The 25,904-nt window shown below is 34.4% G+C and overlaps 1 protein-coding gene across 1 annotated transcript; it reads right to left on the bottom strand.

Moving 5' to 3' along the window:
* Positions 1–11,683: 11,683 nt before the first annotated feature.
* On the bottom strand, positions 11,684–15,115 carry LOC131594750 (receptor-like protein EIX1). Its single transcript, XM_058866948.1, has one exon. It carries the CDS (start codon positions 14,980–14,982, stop codon positions 11,824–11,826), a length of 3,159 nt encoding a protein of 1,052 aa, XP_058722931.1. The 5' UTR covers positions 14,983–15,115; the 3' UTR covers positions 11,684–11,823.
* Positions 15,116–25,904: the final 10,789 nt, after the last annotated feature.

Genomic DNA, 25,904 nt, shown 5'->3' with positions numbered 1-25,904 from the left:
TATTGAAATTGATTATTCGGTTGTCGGTAACTTACGGTATTTTGGAAAGTTGACCGTAATTGTATTTTGACAAAATACTAATGAATTGATACTTGGTTTAGAAGTGTATTCTTATATTTTGTTACGGGATGAATTAACATGAGATAATATGGTTTGCTAGTGTTAATTGTATTTTGGTGAATCATAATTGAATATTGTTTCTATTATGTGGATTGATATTAATGTGTTGTGAATGTTGTGTACAATTTTGATATATAATTCATAGAGTTGAATTATTATGGGTATGCGATAAGTTAAGATTGATGAGATGATCTTAATTGCATATGTTTGTTAACATTGTACATACATTCATGTCATGGTGTGCCTTGAAACAAAGGTGGTTTGCTTTGAAACAAAAGCGAGACTTAGATTCTAGAGTGAATCGGAAGCGGTAAACTATATGTTTACGTTTGATGGGCTTTGATCTTGTCCGGATCGGAAGCGTGACTTGGGTTCTAGATATTGAATCGGAAAGCGGTGAAACCTTGGGTTCACAATTTGGTACCACATGCATAGCGTCACATATCTTGCATTGAGTCACATTAAAATTATGCGATAATTGAGTATGTGAAGTTGATGTAGTTGTGATATGTGTATGAGTTTGATAGTTGAAACGGGTGAAGTTTGAATATATATTGGACAAAATGTGTGAATATGTAATAACTATGACTGTATACTTAATTGAGAATATAATAGTAGAATTGAAATATTATACTATGTAAGCTTGTTGTATACTCGATAACATGTGAAATATGTGTTGATTACTATTATCTATTTTGTTTTACATAGTATGACTAATTACTTGAAGTGTTGATTTAACCATTATATTCTGTTATACTTTCTTCATAATGGTCCGTATTCTCACCCTTCTGTTTTAATGTTGCCCTCGTTTGGCGACATGCAGGTTCTAGAGTTTAGTAGCTCGTGCGTGATCTAGCCGGAGAGTCTTCCGTGTTTGTTGGAGATTAGGTAGTGAGTCGATGCTCTGGTCATGTAACACTGGGTAGACTAGTCGTGTTGAACTCATGTTTCTATTTGGTTTATGTATTATGTTTATGACTTGAGAACTTGTTATTTGGCTACTTGTTATTTGAGAGGCTTTCAAGCCAAATATTCTGATTTTGATTTATTTTATGTTGAGATGATTATTGAGATATGATCATGGTATGGGACATGAATCATTTTATGAAATACATGAGTATTTTAGTATTTTCCGCTGTGAATGCATATTCTGTGTGAATTGTAATTAAATGTTTAGGTGTTATTTGAAATGACCAGGTGTATCGTATATTGTAGATAAATGTTGTCGGTTTTTAAAAGCTTTTAATTTTTGAAAACGTCGATGTGACGCCCTTTTGAATTATATGCATGCTTATTCTCTGATTATATGCTTATTTATTTTGGGGTATAAAAGGGGTGTTACATTAGTGGTATCAGAGCATGGTCGACCAGTTGGTCAAGGTTATTAATGTCTTTTATCCTGTAGTATTAGATTTGTGTATCTGACACGATCAATACTGTTTTGTCTAGTTTGGTTGTTGGATGTCTTAGGACAATGGCTGGAGGAAGGAATGGTGACGTTAATGTTGAGGCAGTGATGAGGTGGACTGGTGCGATTGGACAAGCGCCACAAGAGAGTGTCGGTTATGGAGGAAAGGATGAGTTACGTGCTTTTGAAGACTTTCGAAGGTGCAATCCGCCGATCTTTGAAGGAAAGTATGGACCGGACAAAGCACATGCATGGATAAGAGAGATAGAGAAGATCTTTCAAGTCGTGAATTGTACTGATGTACAGAAGGCTCTGTTTGGTACTCACATGTTGACGCAAGGAGCTGAGGATTGATGGAGTAGTATTGTGCGGAGATTTGATGAGGAAGGTATTGAAGTTACTTGGAATCTTTTCCGTGATGCATTTTTGGAAAACTATTTTCCAGAAGATGTGTGTGGAAAGAAAGAAGTGAGAGTTCTGGAATTGAAGCGAGGAAGAGAACAATTTTGTGGAAAACTGTATGATGACGTGAGGAAACAATCTGGTTTTAGCAAGAAGATAAGTGGCGGAGGAGATTCTACTTCGATTAAGTGCTACAGGTGTGGCGAGATGGGTCACAAAACTGTTGATTGTGGAGTTGGTTCGAGTAGGATTTGCTACAGTTGTGGTGAGCAAGGACACAATTGTGCCATGTGTGACAAGCCAAAGAAGGAGCAAGCGAAAGGAAAAGTGTTTGCGTTGTCTGGTGCTGAGGCCACTGCTAAGGAGAAGCTAATTCGAGGTACGTGTTTTATTATTGATAATGGTGCAACGCATACTTTCATTCTTTGGATTGTGCTATGAGATTGGATCTTGTTTTATCTGTTACGTATAGAAGTATGTTTATTGATAATCTTGCTATGAGTTTTGTTCTACTTCTTTGTGTGTTGAATTATTCGTCGAGCATTTTTGGTAGAGATTTTGGAATTGATGTAATTTGTTTTCCGTTAGACCAAGTTGATGAATTTTGGTATGAACTGTTTGGAGTTGAATCAAGTAATTGTAGCTTTAAGAGTGATTTTGGATCTTGGTGTTTCAAGTGATTTCGAGTGCAAGTTCTGAAGGAACACTATTATAGTTTAGTAATGGTGGTTTATGTTTCATTACGATTGTCGACTGTTTATTGACAAATTGAGGACTTGATCACCCTTAATCTATTGTTGATAGGAGACGACATCGTATTGAACGAGATAGACATGTCTTACTAACTTGGTAGCGTGTAAAGCGACTAAGGAGAAGTTGAAGAGTATATTTGAGGATTATTTAAGGAGAGGTTCATTGTCTAAGTGTATGGTCGTAGAGTTACCCTGTTTGTCGAGTAAGAAGAAAGAAGGTTCTATGAGGTAATGTTTCTTGAGGATATTTGATTCTAAGAGCGACGATGATCATGTTGAACATTTAAGGATTGTGTTATCGGTGCTGAAAGAGAAGAAGGTTATGTAAAGCTTTCTGAATGTGAGTTTTAGTTGGAAGGAGTGAATTTCCTTGGATATGGGATTTCGAGTTGAGGTGTGTTGATGTAGATATCGATAGTGGTAGCTTATGCTTCAAGGTAACTTAAATTTCATAAGAGGAATTATTCGATGTATGTATTGAAGTTGTTTGCCGCTGTGTTTGTTTTGGAATGTAAGAGGCATTGCTTGTTTGGATCAAGGTTGATGTGTTGAGTGATCACAAGAGTTGAATATGAGGTAAACAAGACGAGTAGAATTTCGAAGGATTTTAATCTTCGGTTTGAATTACCATTCTGGAAAAGTGAAGGTTGTAGCCGATGCATTGAATGGGAAATAATTTTAAAGTTATGTCGAGGATTCAAGAATTGGAAATCATTGGAGCGATTTAGAGAGTTGAGTTTAGTTGGGAAACGACGTCTTCGTGTGTTAAGTTGGTATGTTGAAGCCTACTTGTGATATTTTTGACAAGATTAGAGAAGGTTAGAAATCGGATTTTGCAATTGGTTGACAAGAGGATATTGAGTAATCAAGGAAAAAGTGATAACTTTTGGATTGTCGAGAATGGTGTCATGAGATGTTGTGATCAAGTTTGTATTCCTGATGGTTTGAATTCGGACAAAGAGAATTTTTGGATGAGGAACATCGTAATGATTTGAGTATTAATCATGGTATTAATGATGTATCGAAATTTGAGGAAATGTGTAGTGGTAAAGTATGAAGAGTGATATACCGGAATTGTGTATTGGAGTTGGATTTGTCAGGAACCGTTTCGCTTGGTGCAACAGTTATCTATTTTTGAGTGGAAGTGAGATAAAATCTCTATGGATTTTGTTTCGGAATTGCCGAGGCATCGAGTAATTGTGAAGTGAGTTGGGTCAGTGTGGATAGTTGACGAAATGTACTCGTTTATTCCGATGAAGATGGATTATTCGATGAAGAGACTTACTAAGTTGCGCATCGAAGGATTGTGTGTTTGCATGGTATTTTCTTCGAATATTGGAATGACATCTTTTGAAGCTTTGTGTGGTTATAAGTGTAGAACGTTTTGTATCGGTATGAATCGAGAGAGAGAGAGAGAGAGAGAGAGAGAGAGAGAGTGGACGTGGTTTTGGTGTTGAGATGGTTGTGTCGACTGAATTTTCGAGGACGAAAATATTTTAAGTGGGGGAGAGTTGTAACAGCCCGAATTTAATTAACTGACTAATTAAATTAAATAAGGATTTATTTACTTAATTTGGACGAAGTTTGATAATTAATTGGATCGTCAGTGTTATTGAGAAACATGTTCGGATTATTAAGTGAAGTTGGAATTTATTCGGTTAATTGAAGAATTAATAAAGTGAAATATGTAGATAAAGAAATAATATTATTATCGGATTTTTATTTAATTGAGATAAAGTCAGATTTAATTGGATTAATTGGAAAATAATATTAAGGGTAATAATATTATTTGTTGGAGCATAATTATTTATTTGAACTACTCTATTTCATCAATTGGGCCTAATTAGTTAGGAAGTGGAATTATATGGGTTAAGCCCAATATGAATAATATAGTAAGGGTTTAGAGAGGGTTAGAGACACCATAACATTTGTTCATTTCAAGAGAAGAGAAGAGGAGGAGAAGAGGAGCAAAAGAGGAATAAAGAGAAAAGCTAGGTTTGAAGAAATTGAAGAGGTAAGGGGGAGAATCCCTATTATTATGGGCTAGTATGATGGGTTAATGGGTAGATTAACATCTTTAGGTTTATTGTTTTTGTTGAATCTATAAAAATGTTAGTTTGATTTTCGTAGTGTACTGTGTTCATAAATTTGGAAATTGATTTTGGTTTGAAATATAAATTAACGGCAATGGTGAGGGGAGGCAAGTGCCGATCGACACACCCCATTGATTCTATATAGTTGCATTTTTAGCACTGAGCGCCGTTTTGTTTCGTTTCTGTTCTACGTATATACGTATATTGTGACATGCTATGATGGAAATGAAACAACTACTTGAGTCACTATTTTTGTTCTTTAGATCCACTTGTTTTATTATTATGTTTGGTACACAATATCACTTTCTTATATCACTTAATTATTAATTAATTGTTCTTTTGAAGAGAAACAAAATAGTATAAAAACATTATATTCTGGTGCATTGTGATACATATATAACATGTATAAAAATTTTCCTGTAGCGCATCACTGAGTAACAGGTGCACATACAATTTAAATTGTCTCATTTGACCGAATAGCGGAATTAAGCGATATAATTAATTATCCGGAATTTAATGAAAATTTATATGGTAGCTAAGTTTAATTAGTAGATTAACGTGGTAGTGTTATTTTATTGAAATTGTGCTATTTTACGAACCGACCGAAATAGTGTGGATTTAAATATCTTTTATATTAAATATTAGTTTTTAGAATAGAAAATGAATTAGAAACTTGGAACTAATGTAGTGTAATTATTAATTAGTTGATTTACTTAATAGTTGAATTAATTTCAATAAGTATAGTTGATTGGATTATAATAAGTTTTGAAATTGAATATTCGGTTGTCGGTAACTTACGGTATTTTGGAAAGTTGACCGTAATTGTATTTTGACAAAATACTAATGAATTGATACTTGGTTTAGAAGTGTATTCTTATATTTTGTTACGGGATGAATTAACATGAGATAATATGGTTTGCTAGTGTTAATTGTATTTTGGTGAATCATAATTGAATATTGTTTCTATTATGTGGATTGATATCAATGTGTTGTGAATGTTGTGTACAATTTGATATATAATTCATAGAGTTGAATTATTATGGGTATGCGATAAGTTAAGATTGATGAGATGATCTTAATTGCATATGTTTGTTAACATTGTACATACATTCATGTCATGGTGTGCCTTGAAACAAAGGTGGTTTGCTTTGAAACAAAAGCGAGGCTTAGATTCTAGAGTGAATCGGAAGCGATAAACTATATGTTTACGTTTGATGGGCTTTGATCTTGTCCGGATCGGAAGCGTGGCTTGGGTTCTAGATATTGAATCGGAAAGCGGTGAAACCTTGGGTTCACAATTTGGTACCACATGCATAGCGTCACATATCTTGCATTGAGTCACATTAAAATTATGCGATAATTGAGTATGTGAAGTTGATGTAGTTGTGATATGTGTATGAGTTTGATAGTTGAAACGGGTGAAGTTTGAGAATATAATAGTAGAATTGAAATATTATACTATGTAAGCTTGTTGTATACTCGATAACATGTGAAATATGTGTTGATTACTAGTATCTATTTTGTTTTACATAGTATGACTAATTACTTGAAGTGTTGATTTAACCATTATATTCTGTTATACTATTCTTCATAATGGTCCGTATTCTCACCCTTCTGTTTTAATGTTGCCCTCGTTTGGCGACATGCAGGTTCTAGAGTTTAGTAGCTCGTGCGTGATCTAGCCGGAGAGTCTTCCGTGTTTGTTGGAGATTAGGTAGTGAGTCGATGCTCTGGTCATGTAACACTGGGTAGACTAGTCGTGTTGAACTCATGTTTCTATTTGGTTTATGTATTATGTTTATGACTTGAGAACTTGTTATTTGGCTACTTGTTATTTGAGAGGCTTTCAAGCCAAATATTCTGATTTTGATTTATTTTATGTTGAGATGATTATTGAGATATGATCATGGTATGGGACATGAATCATTTTATGAAATACATGAGTATTTTAGTATTTTCCGCTGTGATTGCATATTCTGTGTGAATTGTAATTAAATGTTTAGGTGTTATTTGAAATGACCAGGTGTATCGTATATTGTAGATAAATGTTGTCGGTTTTTAAAAGCTTTTCATTTTTGAAAACGTTGATGTGACGCCCTTTTGAATTATATGCATGCTTATTCTCTGATTATATGCTTATTTATTTTGGGGTATAAAAGGGGTGTTACACAGTCTACATAGGCCTAGGCCAGGCTAGGCCTATTTAATAAAGAGGTCAGGTTTAGGCTTTTTTAAAAGCCTATTTTATTAAATAGACCAGGCTTAGGCTATTAAAAAAGCCTATGAAGCCTTATAGGCCGGCCTATATTTTCATATATATTAGAGATATGTTAAATAAGTTGGTTCATGTATGCATATATATTAGAAAGAAAAAAAAAGCTAAGTAGGCTACCCTATATATATATATATATATATATATATATATATATATATATATATATAAACAAATGCTAAATAGGTTCCCTTATATATGTATATATAGGCCGACCTACAAGACTTCTTAAGTTATGTAGATTAATTGAAAACTTTAATGAGATACAGACTTTTTAAATAGGCTTTCAGGCCAGGCCAGACTTTTAAAAAGGCCAGGCCAGGCCAAAAAACTGAGCCTATGATAGGCCTTAGGCCAGGCTTAGGCCTTTTAAGTTTATCGTAGGCCAGACTCAGGCCTTCTAAAGCCTAGCCTAGCCTAGCCTATTTCCACCCTTAACTGTTCAATGTTCATAATAATCTTCTTGTTTGTTTTGATAATGAATCATGAAAATATGTCGCACATTGAAATTATTATATACACGTTAATAGTATCTTTTTCTCCAATAAAATATAAAGTTACTGTGTGGAAAATACAAGGCCTTAATTGAAAAAATGTACTGTTACGTAAATAAATTGCACTGTATGAGATATATTGTAATCGTTTCTCGTACTGATTCTATAGTACCGGTTCATATAAGTTGAAACCAAGGCCATCTTCATACTACAACTTTTAAAAAGTCATACCTACTAACTGAAAATGTGGCCATTGATCTATTTATTTTTTCATATTATGTATATAATTAAAAAACTAATATAATAAACATATATAATTTATGTTATCTATATGTTTATATATGTTGAAAGTTTGTATTACAGTGGTAGATATGTTGCTTCACATAATGCATAATTATTTATTTATTTATTTTAAAATAAATATATATAACTCAAATTATTTTAAAATGATTATATAAAAAATATGTTAATCACCGACCAATGTGATCAAATCTATTAAAGTTTATTATGAAATCAAATTATAAAATTGTATTTTAATTTGGATTCTATGATAACATTTATTTGTATTGAAAGATACTTATTATTATAAGGCATATAAAGATTATTCATAGATGGATCATGACTAATACATACCTCTAAATTTGGAGTCTAATATAACGAATCTTGATATGTGAAATTTTGAGAACCTTATCGTGGAGGATAAGAAATTCGAGTTTCTCACAAATAAAGAACCTTGTGAGAAAGGTTTTCCACACGGCTTGTTGAACCGAAAGTTCTTCACGAATTGTTGAAACATATTCCAAACTAAGGGCAATGTAGAGAGTCTGAAATGATAAGGAACTAGGACCGAACAAAATTGCTTTTCGACTTATTTCTCTTATGTAGAAGGAAATAGTGAGAGTTTTGTTGGTAAGATTCCTATTATTCTTCAAGTGGAAGATGATCATAAGACTTATAAGGAAGCAGTAGCTTCAAAGGACTTTGTTTTTTGGAATAATGATATCCAAGATGAAATAGATTCAATAATGTCAAACCATACTTGGAACTTGTCGATCTACTTAAAAGATCAGGATCCATTGGATGCAAATGGATGTTTAGAAGAAAGTATCATAGTGATGGTACATTAAACATCTACAAGGATTGATTAGTAACCAAGGGTTTTAGACAAAAGAAAGATGTTGATTATTTTGACACATATGCACTAGAAGCAAGCATAATGAAAATTATAGTTTTGTTTGCATTAGCTTCATCAAATAAATGTCAAAGGACATTCCTAAATAGAAATCTCAATGAGGAGATTTATATGGAGCAATCAAAATGTTACATAGTTCCTACTGATGAACAAAAAGGTGTATAAGCTTGTTAAATCCTTGTATGGATTAAAACAAGCACCGAAAATGACATTAAAAGTTTGACTTTGTCGTTGTAAGATTCTCCGATTAAGGAGGAGACACACAAACTAAAGGGGAGACACACAAGTTAGGGAAAATTTTCAATCTTATCAAAATAAGAATTCAAAGAGTTTGTCATCATCAAAAAGGGGGAGATTTTGAAGAATATATCTGATATCTATTTTTGACGAAGACAAAGATTATCAAAGAAGAAAATGATCAAAAGTGTCATACACATCAATTATGAAGTCAATCAAGAAGGTTGAACATAGAAATTCAAGTGAATATTTGAGACAAGAGAACTTAACTAAGGTACTAATTGTGATTATCTTGTCTCCATGTTGATTATATGTTGATCATTATCAACGAGATGAATGGAACTTTAGAAACAAAGAGTTTTCTAGATTCGACTTTCAAGATGAAAAGATCTTGAAATGATAGACACCATTTTCGATCAAAGTAAATCGAAATAGTGGGGGTTAAAAACATATTGAGAAAACTTTCAAATTCAAGATGAAAGATCTTGGACTATTTGACACTTTTTGGGGATCAAAGTAATGCGAAAATAGTGGGGGTTGTGAACTTAGTCAAACACACTTTGTTGAGAAAGTTCTTGATAAATTCAAACTGTCACGGTTCAAGAAAGTGAATATTCAATTTGATCTTAGTGTCAAAATAATTATGGAAGAGTTGTGTTCATATTATAATACACAAGTGAAATTGGTCTTCTAGTATAATGTACTATATCCGATATAACATTTGCAATTAGTAAATTGGTAGATTTACTAGCAATTCAAATGGTGAGCATTAGGAGGCTATCACAAGGATTTTGATTATCTTTTAAAAATCAAAATCTTGACCTCCATTATGGTAGGTTTCCTACCATATTAGAAGGATATACCAATATGAGTTGGATATCGAGTGTTGGAGATCATATATTTACAACTAAGTGGATATTTACACTAGTTAGAGGTGAGATTTCTTGGAAGAGCAAGAAACATGCATCACTCTTTTGACCATGGAGCCATGGTGTGTGGATCTCGCTTCCACTGGTCAAAGAAGTTAAATGGTTGAGGGACCTTCTGTCGGAAGTTCCATTGGCTAAATACAGTGTTTCAAAGGTGTTAACACAATGTGATAGTCAAGCCAATTTAGCATGAGAATTCAGATAAGTGTAAATTAAAAAGTCTGGGCACTGAGGCCTTAGACATTCTTTCGTGAGAAAATTGATTAAAGATGTAATCATTTCATTCACATATATACGATCGATCTATAGTTTGAATGATTCATTTACTAAACTACTGGCCAGGGATTTAGTAAAGACAACCTCAAGAGGTGTGAGGTTGAAACTCCTTGAATAAGTGTTCCAACAATGATAGCAACCCAATCTGAAGTTAATGCATCTTAACCTAAGATTCAATGGGTAACAACAAGTCGTTGATTTGGAAGTTGGTGCAACATTTTGTGACAATGTTGACTATTACATAATTGAGGGTTGAGTTTCTTTAAAAAACTCTTAATGAATTTTTATATCGAGGAGGATATGTATCTCAAGAAATAGATACAAATGAAACTTCACCTATATGAATTTCGAGATGGTGCCGTCTTAAAGTGAGAGCTGGAGTTCAAAGCATAGCTACCTAACGTTCCGATTAGGCTTTGCGTTGTCTTTACTAAGGTTAAGTTCAAATCGAAAGATACCTAACTGTATTAACACTCTTTTGCTTTCTATATTCTGGAATTAGACTTGTCATTATTAGAACAAGTGGGGGATTGTTGCAAATTATTAATAATAATTAATAATATGAGTGTGTTCTAAAATGACAAAGAAAATATGTTGTGATTTGAATTTTGAATTGGAAGCGTGCCAACTCTTCATGAAATGTTGCAACCGTTGGTGAACCATGCTGTGGGCCAAAAGTCATAACTCTTGGAAAAGAAATTGTTTCACCAAGGGTCGCTACCTTGTGAAACAATTTCAGCATGGCCTATAAAATCATAATTTCATATTCAGAATTCTTATTAGAAAAATGCAAATCCTTTAGAATAATTCCAGAGCACTCTTCGCTACATTCGAGTTTTCGCCGGTCTTGCGCAAACTCGATAAGGCTGAATTATCCTGGGTATTCCTGCGTAGAAACTCCAAGACAAATTGGGAGTGCTTAAAATACTATAAGGAAAGTGTTCCGTACACGATTCTAGCCTCGATTCCATTCGGTTTAAATTGATTTTCTAACATATTTTAGGATTTATTTTGATAATCAATCAGAGTTTATTATTCATCATTTCATGGTTTCAGATAACTCAGATAACTCTGTTATGGAAGTACTTTTGTCGATCATTATAGCTGCATGCATGCATGGCTCTTCAATGTAAGTCTCACACTCCATTTCTAGCACTTATCTATCAGCGAATACATTATGATTTAACTTTGCTTCTTTTTGAAAACTTAAATATCTTATGCACATTTATCTTCTTTATTGGAAAAGTTGTCCATTTGTTTGTGTGAATCAAGGTTTCAAATTGCGGTAGCGGATACAATTGCGAGGTGTTATGATTGCATTTATTGTGATTTCTGCAACAATAATGCGCATTGCAACTGGTGTGATATGAATTTTATTTGCAAGGTGTTTGAAATATATGGTTAACAAACATTTTATATTAAAATTTTCATTACATAAGTAAATTGAATTTTAACTTCTGAAATTTGAGTTTAAGTTTCGATGAAACATAGTCCAAATTGTCTGAAATTATCCATCAAATTAGATTAGATGTAGTATTTATAGAATAGACTAAATTTGTAAAGGAATATTAAAAAAAAAAAATTGATCTATATTTCTTTTTTATTACAGAAGCAATAAGATAACCAGCACAAAGATACTTATCTTTCACTAATCAACAGGATTTCCCATACATGTTTTCTTTAACTTTGCTAACTCTCTTCTAAATGTTCGATTTATCCTAAGCAATGCATCATCAATACATCTAAAGTAAGCATGTCTCCAACTCTTCTTCAACAACAACACACCAATCACAACCCAAAAGCCACTACCAAATCCTAGTGCAATCACAAAGTAAAACAACCATTTCTCAACGTTGTCTTCTTTTCCATCTTCATCTCCACTTTCATCTCTATCATCTTCATCAACATCACAATGATTAGACAATGGTGCACCACAAAGAAATTGGTTGCCACCATAAATAGACGGATCATTTAGTGTTAAAAATTGATTTCCTTGTGGAATTGGTCCTGAAAGGTTGTTGTAGGACAAGTTTAGTGTACTTAGAAAAGTTAAACTAGACATTGTCTGTGGAATTGAGCTTGAAAGTTGATCATGAGAGAGGTCCAAAGATTCAAGTGACTTCATGTCTCCAATGGTTGTAGGAATTTCACCGGACAAATGATTGTGTGACAAGTTTAGGCCTCGCAATGCCGTAAGAAGAGTTATTCCTTTAGGAATAGGTCCACTCAAATTGTTGTTTGATAAATCCATGTTGGCCACAAGTTTCAGATTTCTTGTATAATGATCTTCTCTTCCTTTAATGATCTGGCTCACATCTTGGTCATACCATTCCAAATACCTCGGTTCTCCGGGAGCTAAGAAAACCGACGGTTTGTATCCTTGAATCATTGCTGTTAACTTTCCAATACAGTGAGGTATCAAACCTATCAACTTGTTGTTGGAAAGGTCCAATATTTGCAAAGCTGGAAGTTTACAAAGTTGTGATGGAATGTTTCCTTGAAACTTGTTTTTTCTCAACCTGAGAATCTGCATTAAGGAGAATATGTCTCCAATCCATGAAGGTATTGCCCCTGACATTTGATTATCTCCAATATCTAAGATTAACAGCTGTTTTAAATTCCTCAAGCATGATGGAAACTCTCCTTCAAGACTATTGTTGTTCAAATGTAACCAGGCCAAAATGGAAAGATTGCCGAACGAGCTTGGAACAATACCTGATAATTTGTTAGATGATAGGTTTATCTCATTCAATCTTTTACTTTTACTCCAACAATCTGGAATGCTGCCAACTAAACTGTTGCCTGAAAGGTCAAGAATGTACAAAGAGTTTATTTTGCACAATGAGTTCGGTATGGAGTCATTGATGAGATTGTTTCCAAGAAGCAAGTGACTAAGATTAGGCAATCTAAGAGCAATATTTTGGAGAAGTGGTCCAGTAATATGATTATTGGTGAGGTTCACATAGGCCAGTGACTTGGGAAATTTTATTTCTGAAAACACTCCTTCCAAATTGTTGAGAGACAGGTCTAAATTTTGCAGGTTCACAAGTTGACCAAAACTAAGAGGAATTTTCCCATGCAAATTGTTTTTACTAAGGTAGAGGGTGTGAAGATTTGAAAGTTGACCAATACTTGGTGGGATTGTTCCACTCAGAAAATTTGCTGAAGCATCAATGTTTTCTAGGCTAACCAGGTTCTCAATATTCCTAGGAATCACACCATTAAAATGATTAAAAGAAATAATCAAGGTGTTTAGATTAACAAATTGTCCAATACAATTAGGAAGAGACCCAGACAAATTATTATTGTTCAATATCAAGCTTTTAAGATTGACAAGTGTGGTTATACTACAAGGAAAACCTCCTAACAAGTTGTTGCTAGAAATGTCTAAAATGCTTAGATTTCCCAGTTTTTCGAAAGAGTTTGGAATAGATCCATTAAAGTGATTGTTAGCAAGGCTTAAATATTCCAAGTTTGACAATTTTCCCAAAATATGTGGAATAGGACCATGAAAAAAACTTGAATGAAGTGTGAGGATTTCCAAATTTTCAAGCTGTCCTAACCATGTCGGCAGTTGATCATTGAAATTATTGTTGTTCAAATCAAGTTCCTCTAAATCAAAACCAACGCATCGAGATAGTAAATCACCGACGAGAGCATCCCCTTGAATTCTGTTTTGAGACAAATCTAGTGACAGAAGATGACACATATTCCCTAAAATTGATGTTAGAGAACCCTCAATATGGTTTACATGATTCACGGACAAATTGAAATATAAAAGACTCTCTAACCCACCTAACCACAATGGAACAGATTCAAACTTGTTTTGAGAAAGGTCAAGTGTTGTCAAAGAAGACAAATTTTTAAGTGCTAGTGGAAGTGAGCCACTAAGAGCATTGTTTCCAAGATAAAGAGAGCTAAGTTTGGCACAATTTCTCAACCAAAATGGAACCGAACTAAGACTGTTGTTAGAAAGATCAATATATTCAATTGAAGTACTCATGTTTCTAAAAACATTTAAATCTGAACCACCAAGTCTATTATCCGCAAGAATAAGAGACTCGATCCTAAAAAAATTTGAGTAACTAACAATTTGATGATTATCACTCTGCGTCTTTGATATGCTGCAGTTCATCAAGTCTAATTCTATCAAAGATGGAAGCATGTTAAGTACCTGGAATAAATTTTGTGCCCTTTCAAGAAAAACATCACTCATGTAAAGATATTGAAGCAATGAAAGGTTTGAAGCCCAATAGATGTCATCAGAGTGTAACCAAGAATTGAAGCTGATATCAAGAAAGTACAATTTTGTGAGGTTTCCAAGATTATTTGGGATCATGCCACTCAAATGGGAATCAGAGAGAGAAAGGTGTTGTAAATGGTTCATAGAATGGAACCACATTGGTATTGGACTTGAATTAAAACTGTTTCCACTTAGGTCCAAATAGGAAAGATATTTGAGATTTGAAAGAGAAGGATGGAGATATTGTGCTTCAAGCTTAGATTTTGAGAAGGAACAGTTTGGTGGATAATCTTGTCCTCTTTGTGGATAGCATGGATTCCTAAGGTCAATCTTGTCAACATGTCCTGTAATGTTGCTGCAAGTTATACCTTTCCATCTGCAACAATCACGTCCTTGCCAAGAGGAGAGTCTGAATGAAGGATCATTGAAACTTCCTTTTAATTCAACAAGAGCTTGCCTCTCTTGTTGCATGCAACCGGATGATGAAAGGCCGCTGGAGCATAATATCTCATAGGTACTCAAATGTAAAATAATGACAACAACAAAGGTTTTGTATTTACACATATTTGAGGGAAGTGGTGACTGAATGTAACTTTACAAACAATACATAAATAGGCACCTCATGCTATTTTTCAATGGAAGTTGGATATTTTCTAAGAACAACTTTTTTACTTTAATGATAATTGTTCTTTGGATAATGAGAATACACTCTTATTTTTTTGACTAATAATGAGAAAACAAGCATTAAGTTTGAAATTAATGGCAAGAATATTGACTTTAATGTCAGTCAAAATCGCCGCCTAAGAAACTTAAGTTCTTGAATCCCATAATGGCCATCCAGTTGGACAATCATATTACTACTTACGTAGCTTTAGTTTATCAAGTTGCCATGGACCATGCATTCCTTATTTAGCTGTGGGCTCTACAAGCTGCATAATTTGAAGTTCTACACATGATGTTTCATATGAGGAAGTTGTTATTATAATTAATATGAATTGTTCATTATGTTGAAATGCAGGGAAAGTAAATTTCATGGCATGAGTGGCCATCCTATCCATGACTTTAAGAATGGATTGATTCGCAAAATGACACGGCGTTTAATTGAAGTACGAACATAAATTGCTTTCCATAATAAAAATAATAATTGCAAATCAAATATTCGAATAATAATTCTCTGTTTTGCTAGGTAATGAGAGAGATCTCAGAGTTTCACTTATGTATAAGGAGAAACTTGATAAGCTTAAATATCAAGATGATAATCGTTTGTTGTAATTATTACAATAGTTGTTCCAAAATGACAAGTGAAGTGGATTCAAAAAAAGGCATCACTTCATGAAGTGTTGCAACTTTTGAAGTGTGTTGTTGTAGGCCAATCATTGTGACTTTTGGTAAAAGAAATTGTTTCACCAAGGGTCGTTACCTTGTGAAACAATATTGATATAGCCTATAAATAATTCATTCCAAATTCAGAAAATCACATCACGAAAACCGAAAATCCTCTAAATAATTTCAGAGCACTCTTCGTTACATTCGAGTTTTCGTCAGTCTTGCGCAAACTCGATAAGGCTGAATTATTCTGGGTATTCCTGCATTGAAACTCTAAGACATTCAAGAGTGCTTGAAATATTACAAGGAAAGTGTTCCGTACACGATTCTAGCCTTGATTCCATTCGGTTTAAATTAGTTTTCTAACAATCTTATAGTATTTTAAATAATGGTTGTCGAGGCTTCAGTTTCAAGCATCAAAGAAAGAAATAAAAAAAAATTCAAGAAGAATCGGTATTATGAATCCGAATTGCGATGTAAGTACCTATTTATATCTATTTATATTGATATATATTTGAATTATACGAAAAGGTAGTTGCTTAATTCTACTTGATTTGTGTCTATATGTTCTGCCATTAAGATAAATTTGGAATTAAATATTTTCTCCAATAAATATTTTCTGTCATTATGTTTATCAATGTGTAAATTTGATTACGGATGTTACGAGCATTTAAATTTACAGTCTGCTGCAATATCATTAATATATAATTAATTTATGCATGGTCTATGTAAATTGGTCCATATACATGAAAGTGTGATTGTTTTACTTAATTAACCTATATACATATGCACTAGTATCAAGGATGACGATAGTTAGAGTATTGTTTACATTAATTTCTTTGCATGACCTTATAGTCCATAAAATGGATGTTAAGACGAAATTCCTAAATAGAGATCTCAAGGAGGATATTTACATGGAGCAACCGAAAGGTTATGTGATTCCTAGTAATGAACATAAGGTGTGTAAGTTTTCAAATCCTTGTTTGATGAAGACAAAGGTTACCAAAGAAGAAAAAGGATCAAACGTGTCATGCACGTCAATGATGAAATTGACCAAAAAAGTTTAACATAGAAATTTAAGTGTAGATTTGGGAGAAGTGAACATAACTAAGGTACTCATTGCAATTCATACTATTTATTTTAAATTGCTCATAATTTCATCTCTCACTTCATATAAAAACCTCTTGCATCATCATGCATGATTATCTAAAAAATATTTCTTCATCTAATTCTTGTGACAAGTGTTTATACACAAAGTTGTGTGAGAACATTGTGATTTTCTTATCTCCATGTTGATTATATGTTGATCATTATCAACGAGGTGAATGGAACTTGAAAATAAAGAGGTTTCTAGATTCGACATTCAAGATGAAAAGATCTTGAAATGATAGACACCATTTTCAATCAAAGTAAAGCGAAATAGTGGGGGTTAAAAACATAGTCAAACAAACTATATTGAGAAAACTTCCATATTCAAGATGAGAGATCTTGGATTATTTGACACTCTTTTGGAGATCAAAGTAATATGAAATAGTGGGGATTATGAACTTAGTCAAACACATTTTGTTGAGAAAGTTCTTGATAAGTTTAAACTACCACGTTTCAAGAAACTGAATATTTAATTTTATCTTAGTGTCAAAATGATGATGGAAGTGTTGTGGCTATATTAGAATACGTGTAGCAACCTGCCCTAAAAAAATAGATTTTAGAGTCGCCACATATTCTACCTGGGCGAATAGGAAACCCTACGAAGTTTTTAGAGAATCTGGGTAAGTTATTATAATCAGGTCAAGGGAAGGTGTTAGGCACCCTTAACCCTTTCCTAAGGTTTTGTCTAAGATAATGATTGCGGCTAAAAATGTTAAGGCAGGGTTTATGCTTTCAAGGATGAACGGTATGATTTGAACCTAATTAGAGTTTTAGGGAAGGGGACTCGCCTTGTTACCAAGTGCCTACGTACCTCCTTAGGGAGGAGCAGAGTCTACGTAGTTTGGGATAGGGTTGTACGCCTTAGAATTTAGTATGAGTGTGTTTTGAATTACCGTACGCAGTTTGGTAATCGCTGCAGTTTTGAAATTTGCAGTTTGTGAAAAAGAAGTATTTTGACGTGGCGTACAACCCTGATTAATATTTTAAATCTTAAAATTGTTAATCGCGTTGATCAATAGCTTTGATCAACATAAATAACAAATTAAAATAAGGTTAATTTTATTGCTAATTATCATAACCAATTAATTTGGTTAAAACAAACAGCAAATTGAATTTTGATTTGTATGAATTATTTAAATTGTTTAAATAAATAATTTTATTATTAACCATCGCAATCGATTAGTTCGATTAAAACGGTTAACAAATTGACCCTTGATTTGCTTGACAAAATTAATTTTGTCACTAATCATCGCAATCGATTGATTCGATTGAAACGATTAACGAGTGAACCCTTGAAATAATTAATTAAAATAGAGCATTTTATTATATTATTTTATTATTATTATTATTTTAATAAAATATGATTTTCCACCAACGCGATTATTAAGTATAATAGAATCGAAGAGAAATTGTATAAAAACCACTTAAACAAAACTAATTAAGATTACCAAATAAATTAATTTTATTTTTATTTTCGCAGGGGGGTGTATTTTTTATTTAATGAGTAATTCAGGGGGCTGTTAAAAGCATTGGGCTAGGCCCAGTTAGGTTTTGGGTCTGTTGCGATTCAGTGTGGTGCAGGTGTATGGCGTTAGGGTGTACTTGCAAGATCCTGATCATTGATCAAGATCTAATGGCCTGCATGCATTTTTGGGTGAGGGAGTATGATAAGTGTATGGTGGGTCGAAATCTCATTGACCAATCACGTGGCCTTATAGTGGCCACGTGTCGAGAGTTGAGTGGACCGAAGGAGATGATCTTATCTCCATGTTTCATTTCCCAAAATTCCTCTCCTCTTTCCCACACTCTCTCTCGGCCTTCTCTCCTCTCTCATCTGACTCTCTGTCTCCCCTACAATCTCTCATCTTCCCTCCCCTTCTCTCATTCCCTTCTCCCATTTGCTGCAAAACTATGATTCTTCATCCCCCTCCCATCCCAAACCGCGCCCAGAAATCCCAAAAACCAGATGAAGATCCTCATCTTCTCCAACCCTTCCTTTCATCATCGACCCAGAAACACATAGGATTCCAGAAATCAAACAACAGAACCCTAACATATGAACCCTGACCTCAATCTTCAACCTAAACCCATGGACCCTATGAACCCTAGGGTTCTACGATGAACCCTGTGACACCCCAAATTCTACCCAAAAATATCATGCGAGAAATCAGAGTATTTTAAAAACTATCAACAAGAATTTGGGATATCACATTTACTTCATATAAACAACTCATAAACAGATACATAGCACTTTAATCTCAGAGAAGCACAAAACAACTTATAACAGCTCTTAGACAAATCAACTTCATTTTAATATGCAGCGGAATCATAACATTCGGCTTTATAAACAAATCATCTTATTTAATCGGAAACAACTTCAAACATCGTAGTACTTCTCATTATCCAATTTGGAACTCAACAACTAAAACATGAACAACATAGAAACAACAATATAGACAACCCCCCGAGTGCTACGTATCAGAGCGACACACCAACCGGACACAATGAAGCTACAAACTTCCATAGCTATACTTGAGTACCTGCCCATTTCCCATGGTAGGGGAAACATCAGCAGAAGGGGTGAGATATCAAACATTATAAAGGAAAGTATGATAATACATATAGCAAAAGTAAAATCATACACAATTCACCACTTCTCAATATAAGCAATTTGCATCACAACAATAATGTTAACTATCAACTATAACAATGTATTCAAGTTTACAAGTATGTCATTCAAGCACATAATAACATACACTTCATAATCACAACGTGAATTAATACAACTATCAACAATGGCAAAACATGGTTCATATATTCCACATATATACATATATCATTAATACATACATACATACATATATATATATATATATATATATATATATATATATATATATATATATATATATATATTCACATTCTCATCATATACGTTTCATTTACATATATCACATCTACACACATCAACAATTCATATCAAATGAATTCAACTTTGCAAACTATGCATTCACACATCATAGCATTCACTTCATAACCACAATAATTCAAAATGCGACTCAACTGTGCATATGCATGTGGTACCAATCGGAGCTTCAGCCCCCGTCACCAATTGCCCAATTCAGAGGCACAAGACGTAAGCCTTCGTCACTAGTTTGCCAATCCAGGCCGTCACAGAGTATGCATATGAAATGCGACTCGACAAACAAGACAACACAACATACTCATCACAATCACATATCGTCACGAGGCATAAGCCTATATCACAATCAATTACCATTTATACGAGGTAATTCACGTAACCATAATATTTCATCTTCACTTAGTCACAAAATCATCCTCACAAATATATACAACATCACGTATTCACAAAATCGTCACAAATATACAATTCGCATATTATCAAGATCATTACAATTATAATCATGTTTCGGCACATCGGCACAATTACTCAATTTCACATATTAACAAAGTCATCACAATTATCATCATAATCCACTAAACTAATGACAATTAGCTAGGATTCATACCATAAGGTTAATCACATAACAGTGCACAATAATAATCATATTGGCAATCACAACATTATTCGCAACAAAGGCATCCAAACCGAAATCACAATTTTTGGTCAATTCTCAAAATAATCTCAATATGCCAATATATCAAGTAAATCAAATCGACTTTAAATCATCAACTAAATCAATTAGAAATAATGTTAATTATCAAAACAACATCATTGCCATATAATGTTAACTAAATCAATTAGAAATAATGTTAACTATCACTTGGGCTTAACCCACCAATCCAATCCATCTATTATTTAAGTATTTAATTATGAGTGTGTGTGTGTTTGTGTTATTAAGCCAAATAACACAAACACACACTCATAATTAAATACTTAAATAATAATTATTATATCACATAATAACTAAATAAATAAAGAATTATTAAAAATGCCAAACAATATAATTACTAAAATAATAGCGAATAAAATGGGGGTGTTACAAACCCTAACCCTAATCTAAACCTAATTTCCCAGATTTTTACTCAGAGAAACATAAGTCGAACATACACATGCAACAAATTGCAACAGATAAACAAAAGAAAAAGTTGAGTATTATGCGAATACCTCTATGGCCGTGATGTCTTTCCGTATGTTCTTCTTTGATCTCTCGCTAATATCCTCTTTCTTTCTTTTCAGGTCAACTACGATATGAGCGCAACAATGGAATTCGCCTTCTCCTCCTTTCGATCCCCGCCTCTGAGTTTTAGGTTTAGATCTTTATATTAGTTTTTTAGGTTAGTTTTTGATTAGGAATTAGTAGATTTAGGTTTTAATTGTTGTTGATTAGAAATTGACTTTAGATTATTTGATTTGATTTGTTGTAAATGACTTTGATCTGATTTGTTCTTTTTGGTTTAATCTTGATTTGGTTGTCAATATACCGATTCTTGTATACACGTTATTCTTGATGAATGAATCTAATATTTGAAGGATAGAAAAACACTTAGAAAGGGGGGTTTGAATAAGTGTAGCTTTAAAACTTGTTAGATAAAAAACAATTTGCACAATGACTTTTATCCTGGTTCGTTGTTAACTAAACCACTCCAGTCCACCCCCTCGGAGTGATTTACCTCGCCTGAGGATTTAATCCACTAATCACACAAGATTGCAATGGTTTTCCACTTAGATAACCTCTAAGTCTTCTAGAGTATTCTGATCACAACCTGATCACTCTAGGAACACAATGCTTAGATACCCTCTAAGACTTTCTAGAGAATCAGATCACAACTGGATCTCCTCTAGTTCTTACAAATTAATGTAAACAGATTCTTATAAGAGTTACAATGCTTCTTAATAAGCTATTATCACAACTGTGATTTTTCTCTTAAGTTTAAGCTTAATCTCACTAAGATATTACAACAGCAATGTAGTGAGGTTGAAGATGAAGTTAGAGAGCTTTTGAATTTGACAGCGTTTCTGTAAGTTTGCGCAAAGTTTTATGTTCAGCTTCTCTTCAGAACTTCTATATAGAGGCACTTGAGGAGATGACCGTTGGGAGCATTTAATGCGTTGCATGATCCGTACAGCATTGCATTTAATGTTTCACTCTTTTGTCAACTACCTCGAGCCTTGCTTTCGCTGTGTCTACTGACGTTGCCTTTAATAGCTTCTAACGTTCCTTTTGTCAGTCAGCGTAGCCTGCCATCTTGTACTTGCTTCTGATCTGATGTTTGTGTAAACAACGTTTGAATATTATCAGAGTCAAACAGCTTGGTGCAGAGCATCTTCTTGTCTTCTGACCTTGAAGTGCTTCTTAGCGTGATACCATGAGAACTTCAGTGCTTCTGCTTCTGATCCCAAGTTCTTCTTATGCTTCCATAGACCATGTTCTGATTCTGCTTGACCATCATCTGATGTCTTGCCAGAGCATGTTCTGATGTTGCATGCTGAACCTTCTGAGTCAGTGCTTCTTGCGCTGATTTTGTGCATACTCTTTATGTGATTCCTGAAATGGAAATTGCATAGTATTAGAGTACCACATTATCTCATACAAAATTCATATACATTGTTATCATCAAAACTAAGAATATTGATCAGAACAAATCTTGTTCTAACAATCTCCCCCTTTTTGATGATGACAAAAACATATATAAATGATATGAATTTGCAATCAGAATATCAGACGGCTAAAGACAATTACACAGTTATAGCATAAGCATATAATCATAGTGTGTGAATATGTCTCCCCCTGAGATTAACAATCTCCCCCTGAGATAAATAATCTCCCCCTAAAATGAATACTGGAAGAAATTTATAAATAAAGGACTTCCCTGAGTATTTTCCATTTCAGTTGAGACGATCACATATGCTTAGTTCTTCAGAACATTCATAGCTTCTGCTTCTTGCTTCCATAGGACAACTTCAGAGCTTTGAATTTCTTCTTGAATCATTGCATGCTAGATTGTATCAGAACATTGTTGAATGTACCAGAGCATCATCAGAGCATCTCAACATCCTGAAATGTTGCAGAACAATCTAAACGACAAAAGTCAGAGCATGAATGAATCAGAACATAAAAATAATGTATCAGAGCATATTTAGACGAAAAAATGTCTCAGAACATATAAGGAATAAGAATGTGTTAGAGCATATTCTATCATCAGAATATTATAACATTTTTCCTTCCTGCTTCTGATCTTGAAGCTTCACAGCACTCAGCTTGCTTCAATTTCCATGAGCTTGTTTCTATATAGAATTGCTTTTCCCTATGTCTTTGCTTCTCATGTTGAGCTTTTTAGAATGTCTTCAATCCTGCTCAAGGACATAGAACTTGCAAATTCTGTTAGAAATGTGGAGACTTACTCCCAGCAACTAATAATATAAATCAGATCATTTATCACGATTTTCTCCCCCTTTTTGTCATAACATCAAAAAACATAAAAGATTCAGATGAAAAACAAGCAATATGAGAGAAGGATAAAGGATTTCATTCATTTGAAGTAAACAGAAGATACAAGGGATGAGAAGATGCACAAAGAAGATGCAAAAAGAAAGAGACAACTAACACACAACAGACTACGACTGGCCTAGTTTGGAAACTATCTTCGCCAGAAGGTCTTGAATCCCAGCATTGCTCTCAGCCTGCTTCTCCATGAATGAGCGAAATTCATTGCTGATATCTTCTTGCTTGTCCATGCGAGAAGCTAGATCAGCTTGATTCTTCTGAATAACCTCTAGAGTCTTCACCAGAAGAGAGGGTTCACCAGAAGAAGCTTCACAACTTCTGTCCAGAGGGACAACATTCTCAACAGCAGCATCCATCGTGAGATCACCATCATGATTTTCCTCAGCAGGAATATTCACAGCAGGATGAATCTCAGCATCAGCTTCTTCCCTAGAAGCATCTTCTTCATACTCAGGAGCAGGAAGATCAGAATCTCCATTTTCAAGTGCTTGAAGAATGGCAGCAAGATTCCTAGGAGCAGTAGGAGCAGCAACTTCTGGAGGATAAACAACTTCTGGAATGACCACATTGGGGGACTTCTTAGAAGGATTCTCCCTCAGAAAGTCAAACAACCACTTGAAGTCTCCATTCAGAACTGGATACTTAGGTCTCCAAACAACAATATCCCTACAAGGGTTGCCGTCCAATTCATCAACATACATCTTCTCCTCAAGAGATCTCCAGCTTCTGATAGGATGATAAAATATGCCATCATCAGCTTTTAGACGATATCCAGCATAACCAGGTGCAGCAGCCACGAGTCTCCTCTGGACATCCATAGCTTCAACCTGAAAATCCTATCGAAAGCTTCTCCAAAGATTTTGAGTAGAAACATCATCAAGGTCATTATAGAAGGCATCTCTCAAGAGGTCCAGCCTACAGACAAAGTTATGTTTGAACAGCTCAAGGAAGATATGAGGTTCAGGTTCAGGAGGGTTGAAGGTGAATTTGTAGTCAGGGTAAAGAAGACAATATGGGTTGGATTTTCTGGAAGGTAAGGGATGGGATAGAGAAGGTGTAGATATTGTGGTTGATGAGGATGGGATATCTGTGGGGAGGTTTGATGATGATGGGATATTAGAAGATGTTGGGGGACAGACATTTAGGGGTAGTGGATTAAGAATAACAGGAGAAGGAGGTGGTTGGACAATATCTGGGATGGTAGGGGGATTTTGAGGTTCAGAAGGAGGAGGTTGGATACTGTTTGGGATGGGGAGAGAAATTTGAGGTACAGGAGAAGGAGGTGAGTATATTTTCCTGGAGGAATTGCCAGTTCTTTCAGCACGGAAAGAATCCCTGATGCGCTTCTCTCGATATTCCTTGGAATTTACTTTGACAGGATCAAAAGTAATCTTCTGCTTCTTAGCTTGCTTAGCTTCTTCTTCTAAAGCTTTTCTCTTCAGCCTTGATTCTTTCTTCTTCTGTTCCTTCTACTGCAGTTCATCCAGAGAAGGAAGAACTCTTCCTCGAATCCATGCAGGATCAACAGAAGATTGAGCTTTTATAGAAGCTTCCAAATAACGCTTAACAGCCTTGTTAAGTTCTTCCTTGAACAAGGAAGCGAAGCCTTCAACCGGAACCCTTCTGGTCAGAATATCGGGAAATATTACTGGAACAGAAATTACCTTCTCAATGAGACACAGCCTTTGTAGATCAAAACCATTTATAACATGCCCTTGAATGAAACCAAAGAACTTGGACGTTCCAATAGTTCTTAGGGAATCCAGCAAGTCACTTTCTATCAGAATGTCTGAAATCATTCTGGCGAAGGGAACATCATTTCTTGGTAGATGAGGAGACTTCTTGTGTTCTTCATCTCTTGACTCTTCAATATAAGTCTTCAAATTTTGAAAAAGAATATTGGAGATGTTGACTTCAATTCCTCTTCCAATGCAGAAGAGAGCAAAAATCTGATCCGGATTAATGTATGTTGAGGAAAACGACCTCCTTCTATGATGGAGAGATCCTAGAATAATCTCAGCCAAACTTGGTAGAACGGCTTCAACAGACCAGTTTGATGAGATGAAATACCAGTAACATTAGATATTTGTCTCTCAACTGATAACCAACAAACTCTGCCAGGAAGAGGAACAGTGCTTCCTTCTTCTTCATCCAGATTGTACAATTTCCTGATCAACTTCTCAGTTATCACAACTTCATGCTCTAACACGAAGGAGATGATTGCAGTTGGGGTAACCGTTGCATGAGCCCAGAAATCTTTTACTAATGCAGGATAAATTGGTCCAACCAATCTATCAAGGTAGTTTGACCAGCCTTGTGCCATTCTCTTAGCATCAGTGTTGAAACCATGTAACCTTAGATTTTCAAAATCTACCGACGATTCACATAGAACTTCCATTTCAGATGAAGGAATGGAACAGGTCTTCAAGGGAGCATAACCATGCTTGCGAAAAACAAGATGAGCAGAAGACATTTCTTCTTAACTTGAAGAACTTGAAGAAGGATTCATGGAGAAATACTGTGTTTCGGTTACGAACTAGG

The sequence above is a fragment of the Vicia villosa genome, linkage group LG4 (genome assembly GCF_029867415.1).
Source record: "Vicia villosa cultivar HV-30 ecotype Madison, WI linkage group LG4, Vvil1.0, whole genome shotgun sequence".
NCBI classification, from domain to species: domain Eukaryota; kingdom Viridiplantae; phylum Streptophyta; class Magnoliopsida; order Fabales; family Fabaceae; genus Vicia; species Vicia villosa.
The sequence above is the reverse complement of the archived record's forward strand: the minus strand, read 5'-3'. Positions and strand labels throughout refer to the sequence as shown.

Excerpts from the sequence above, each read along its gene's own strand:
- LOC131594750 (XM_058866948.1), bottom strand. The coding sequence starts at position 14,982 with ATGTGTAAATACAAAACCTTTGTTGTTGTCATTATTTTACATTTGAGT.